At 34.2% G+C, this 6311-nt stretch overlaps 2 protein-coding genes across 4 annotated transcripts in view; one reads left to right on the top strand and one right to left on the bottom strand.

Moving 5' to 3' along the window:
• The window catches only part of LOC145271258 (beta-lactamase domain-containing protein 2-like), a 376845-nt gene that overhangs the window by 283110 nt on the left and 87424 nt on the right, over positions 1–6311 (top strand). The window lies entirely within an intron of this gene.
• Positions 1–6311, bottom strand: part of LOC145271259 (beta-lactamase domain-containing protein 2-like) — a 158579-nt gene that overhangs the window by 145856 nt on the left and 6412 nt on the right. The window contains exon 2 of the mRNA XM_080126820.1: positions 1942–2133. Within this exon, the coding sequence (XP_079982946.1) occupies positions 1942–2133 (192 nt within the window). The remainder of the gene's footprint in view (positions 1–1941; positions 2134–6311) is intronic.

Genomic DNA, 6311 nt, shown 5'->3' with positions numbered 1-6311 from the left:
AAAGACACCTTTATAACCAGCTTAATTACAAGTATAAATATATTTATAAGGAACTTGAGATGGAAAGCCTACCATTTTGATAATCCCCAAAATGTATCACCAACCTGGAGAAATGAAAGAAACCAAACTCAGACAAGACAACGAACAGAGAAAAGCAGCCAAATACTACAGACTAAAAACATACAAAAACCCTAAAAAAAACAAAGACACTGAAAAATTTGAAAATGACTTGATCAACCTGATTAAAAATATTAAATTTAAGAAAAATAAAAAATATATCACTCCAACACTTAAAAAAAATAAATAAATTTTCAAAATCTATTTCTACATTATGTAATTACACAAACAACATTCGAAATATAAACCGTGGCGTCTTTAAATCAAAATTACGCTAACGGAAATAATTTATTGCACGGGCGTCCCCCACTTTTTAAAATTCATCATTCAATAAGGTGAAAAGCTATAGCAAACATATATATGAGTATTTTAACCATAGTTCCTGATTTCAAAAGGCGAAAAATAAAAAAGTAAATTTTTGTACCTATATTTTTATGTATATACCTGTATATGTATATATGTATCTATTTTTCATATATATGAATGTATATATTTGTAATGTTGTACTTAAAGCAAACTTATAATTTAAATACAAATCTATATTTTACTCTATTTCTTTTCTATCTCTAACCCATATTAATTTTCTTATCAATTTTAAATCCAGACCTTTTATTTCAATTTTTTTCAGATACATCTGCCTTACTTTTAATGCTAGGTTTATTTATGGTGTCTTTTAAATTTAATAAAAACCCTTAAAAATTTGCTGACGAGGAGACCTTGCTTATTAAAAAAACTATATGTAATAATTATTGTCCGTAACTTGATGTCTACCACAATAAAAAGCATTGTTTTCCGAAACGATCGTACAGATAATTGATTTTGTTGTTGTTCCTTCTTATGAAACGGATTTTTAATTTAATTATAATTTGATTTTTAAATTTTAAATTATCAATCACATTACTTAATATATATATATATATGTTCATATATATATATATATGTTTATATATATATGTATATATATGAACATATATATACACATACATATATATATGTGTGTGTGTTTATATATATACATGTTTATATATATATATATAAACATGTATACATAAACATGTATATATATAAACACACAAACATATATATATATTTATACCAACATATATATGTGTATATATAAGCATATATATATATATATATATATATATATATATAAACATACATATATATGTTTATATATATATATATATATATATATATATATAAACATATATATATGTTCATATATATATATGTTTATATATATATAACTACTTCATTTACTCACACAAATTTAATATACGAAAGTATAGATTTATACGTAAACTTTAAGTATTTACTTCAAAAGTGCTCAATACGTAGGTAGAGCTAGTTAGTAATTTATAAAATATATATGGCGATTAAGCTACACTGAATATTCTGCGTTTCATATATATATATATATATGAACATATATATGCACATATATATGTTGGTATAAATATATATATATATATATATATATATATATATATATATATATATATATATATATATATGTGTGTGTGTGTTTATATATATATACATGTTTATATATATATATATATAAACATGTATACATAAACATGTATATATATAAACACACACACACATATATATATATTTATATAAACATACATATATATATATAAACATATATATATATATATATGTTTATATATATATATATATATATATATATATATATATATATATATATATATATATATGTATATATATATATGCTTAAAAAACATTTTACCATTACCAGAGAAGGGATAGGGGAAACAATAAACTAAAAAAAAAATAATAAATCCAGATACTTACAATTCGACAAACTTTGCAACGAGTAATGCTGTAATTCCTTTGGAGACGGAGAAAACGAGCGCCATGCTGTTCTCTTGCCAGGGAAGTTCTCCTTGAATATTCGCATAACCTCCCCATAGGTCAACGACCAAGTCACCTTTGTAATAGACTGCGAAAGCGGCGCCTGTCTCCTCTCCAGTTTCAAAGCTTCTCCTTAAAGAAAACCAAATACTGAGAATATTAATTATAGTTAATTAATGAAATGTCCTTTTGCAAAAACAAATATGAAAATTAGTTCAATTCGTGACTAATATTCGACATACGCAGGCAGTATATAAAGAAAGCGAAATAGTGAGAATATTAATTATGGTTAATTAATGAAATGTCCTTTTGCAAAACAAATATGAAAATTAGTTCAATTAGTCATTTATATTGGATATACACAGGCAGTATATAAAGAAACACAAAATATTTAAAATATTAATTATTGCACGTCTCCTTAATGCTTGAGTTAAATGATAAGATGTCCAGGCCAACTGGAAGCAATGCTGAGACTTCACACAAGTCTTTCGCATCTTCAGTTCCTTGCGATGATAAAATTGTCTCTGAGATGGGTATGGTGACAGGCACGAGGGGAAAACAAATGAACACAAGGAAATAGCAGAAACACGAGAGGATGACCTCCAATCTGTAATGGAATAGATGGTCACATTCAATGCAGCCAAGACTAAGCTTGTTTCCTTCAATAATTTTCTTGGCTTGACCATTACTCCTGATCTAAAATGGAACACGCACATCAAATCTGTTTAAATCATTTAAACTTCTGCATGTCAGTACAGCCAGGGAAGCAGGCAGCAGGAAGGGAATTCCAAGTCTAGTGGTTTGAGGAAAGAAAACATTTTTTTATTTAATCTTTGTTATTTTTATTAAACACAGGTTTACACCTTACAAAGCATATCACCACTTGGACGTAAGGGGCTACTATTTGGGGCCATGTCTAGGAAAGATTAACAAGATATTTGTTTATGTTACATTTAAAGTTCTGCGTTTTAATACAGCCAGGGAAGCAGGCAGCAGGAAGGGAATTCCAAAGTCTAGCTGTTCGAGAGAAGAAACTATTAGAATAGAACTATTAGAATAAGCTAAGTTTAATTTAACAAATCCTAATATTACCAAAATGGCAACTGCTTTTTTTTTTTTTTTTTTTTTTTTCTAAAATTTTGACTAATGTATTTTAACTATATGCGCATATATTGTCTTTAACTCTTTGCTTCCATGCGAGTCGTTTCTTATTACTTTATTTTTTATTTATTTATTCACTTTGTTTGTTTATTTCTCGTTTTGCTTTTACCAACTGTGTATACCTTCTCTTTAAATGTATTTATTTAATGCATTTTAATTACATATGCGTAAAAATGGTCTCTAACACTTAGTCCGACGCGAGCCGTTTTTAAGGTCAGAACTCTACTCGAAAACGAATAGCCTATGCAAGAATATAGAACAGAGCTAGGACCAACTTTCTTTCTACTATAGAAGGCAGAAGAACTTTATTTAAGTAGTATACTTAATATATGCAATCACCGTACGCTTGCTTGTATGTAAGTGTCCTCCATGATACCCATACCATACCAAACCACTGCACGTGGCTCATAATTTGACTGGCACTATATTTTTAACTGCAATACACATAATCCCAGCTGTGATACTAGGGCTAATTTTCTGAATAGATGCAACACTCTGCGCCTGACCTTAATGACTACAATCCCAAATCCCAACGAATTAGCTGTCCCTATAACTGGGAGGGAAAAACCCAATAGCTAGCTACGAAATCCTATACATTTTACCTCCAAGACGATTGCGTTTGTCTTACCTGCATGCATAAAAAAAAAAAAAAAAAAAAAAATTTCCTCCCTTCTTCAGACTAAACCTTACCTGTAACTCAAAAATCCTAATGGAAATCCATCTGTAAATAAAAAACCCCTCTGCTCTTGAACGCTAACAATCTACTCCTTCCCACCTATCCGCCACTAAACTCCCACATTGCTCCGTTGCTCCGCATCTGTAGTTGAATCGCTAACTTCCAGCCCCTAATCCCTCACATGCAAACTGTTTTAATAACCATCACTAAACATCTATACATTTCTACCTCTAAGGCATGCATTACAGCTCATTCCTATCCAGTAAGGGACTTAACAGCCTATGCACACAAAGGCAGGTACTTAACAGCCAAAGTACCCAGAAACAAAGCGATATGCACTACACAACTGTCTCGAGTTTTGCAACGATTAATTACGATATTGAAACGACACTCCTTGTTATGCAAAACGCCCCATGACTCTTACTAAAAAATACCTACAACTCCAACTCTATTCGCACCTACTGAAAACCTGCCCATATATATCTATTCACCTAATTACGCATGACTCAATACTTGCTGTCTTATCCATGCTATATTGCACTTACATCTTAACCCTCCTATCATCTAAAATAGCTCGGGCACAACTCGTAGCTCAATTCTTAATACCTACTCATACTGTAACACTATACTAGACCTAAGCTAACATTAATAAAATAAAAAAAAAAGGGTACGACTAAAATCACATTATCTCCTCCCTAACAAGCCCTCTTACAAACATAGACGCTTACACTGCATGAACTTCACCCACCCCCTTTATCCATTAACAAGTAAATAGCATGTCCCTAAATCACTTTGAGGAGTGTAACTAATCAGTAGATATAATCCCCAACAAACTAACCCAGTAACACTAACAACGCGGGGTCGCAGAAATACCTGGATTAGAACCTAGGCGCGGAGAAAACCCTCTCAGGGCTGACGGACCCAGTAGATCTTCCCAGATCATCCGTCTAGGAGAAGGAAAACTCTGAAACTAAACCAAAGGGGAGAGAGGCCTCTTCAGTCTTGGATGACAACCTTCCTAGAGCTGGTGACTCAAACAAATTCACCGGTTTGCAAACCTAAATTGCTTAAGGAGTAGATAGGCTCTGTCTATCGCCCGGCTTCCATACTCCTTCTTTGCCTATTAGTCAACGCAGAGACACTATCTCAGTGATTCGACAGAAACACCCAGCGGTAGATCTTGTTTCCTGGCTAGGGCAATGAACGCCGTTCTTCCCCATTCCCAGCATGCCCCACCCCTAAAACTGAACATTTGGGAGTGCTTGAGTATAAGATATGCCTGAGCAGTTAGATTGGGTTGACCTTCTCCTAAAGGGTTGAGGGTACCGGATTGACAGTTCCTGGCTGCTGTTCCCGACTGGTAGTACAGGAGCCCTAACTCTTTGGTAGCGCTTAGAGCGGCTGCTCCATCAACAGTTGAATAATATCGGGTTGTTTGCAGTGCCATGACGCGCATGGAAAGGGACCCTGCACTCATCCCCGGTGGGCTTTCCTGAGGCCACAATCCTAATTGGAGAAAGGTCAGCTGATGGTCTACTTGTGATGCATGTCTGAAGCTCCGCATAACCTCTTGCTTAGCTCCCCCTTACCGAAACTCTTAAAAAAAAATATGACGACAGTACAATCTAAAAATAAGCTTAAACCAGGATTAGGGACAAACAAATTCAACTTGCCTCCTCCCTTGAGGCTCTCATTCACAAATATCCGTGGGCTTAGAACTAACTTAGCTGATGTTGAAGCATTTCTCTTAACAAATACCCCGGATATCTTAGCACTAAGTGAGACTAACCTACACTCCTCCATTCCCTCTAACCACTTTAACATGCCTGGATATCTCCCACTCTGCCGTAAGGACTCTGACAGACATATGCACGGACTTGGAGTTTACATTCGTAATACCCTTCCCTTGACTAGAGAAACAAACCTAGAAACAGATGATCAAGCCTTTATGTGCTTTAGACTAAACGTGCAACACAGTATTAGCTACTATTATTTTCTCTACCGCTCTCCCTCGACTCAGGACTGCTCCATAATAAACAAAGTATCTGACAGCATAGACACGGCACTGTCCCTCGACACTAGCGCACAAATACATGTGTTTGGTGACTTTAATGTCCACCACAAAAACTGGCTTGGATTCTCTACTCACACAGATGCAGCGGGCAGCACAACCCATAGCTTCGCTATATCTCACTCCCTATCACAAATTGTTACGTTTCCAACCCGTTTCCCTGACCAGGAAGAACAACACGCATCACTTCTAGATCTGTTTTTGACCACAGTTCCCGATGACTGCATAGCGAAGGCCCACAGCCCACTCGGGAACGCTGATCATGCAGTGATAATGGTTGAAATCGCCCTAAACTCTAGACCCAAAACTGAAGAGCCAGTGCTCAAAACAACGAGATATTATAATAAGGCTGACTGGGAAGCCATCAGGGAACTAATTAGAGATGCTCCATGGAAAAATATT

The sequence above is a fragment of the Euprymna scolopes genome, chromosome 46 (genome assembly GCF_053919585.1).
Source record: "Euprymna scolopes isolate OS-2025 chromosome 46, ASM5391958v1, whole genome shotgun sequence".
NCBI lineage: Eukaryota > Metazoa > Mollusca > Cephalopoda > Sepiida > Sepiolidae > Euprymna > Euprymna scolopes.
The sequence above is the reverse complement of the archived record's forward strand: the minus strand, read 5'-3'. Positions and strand labels throughout refer to the sequence as shown.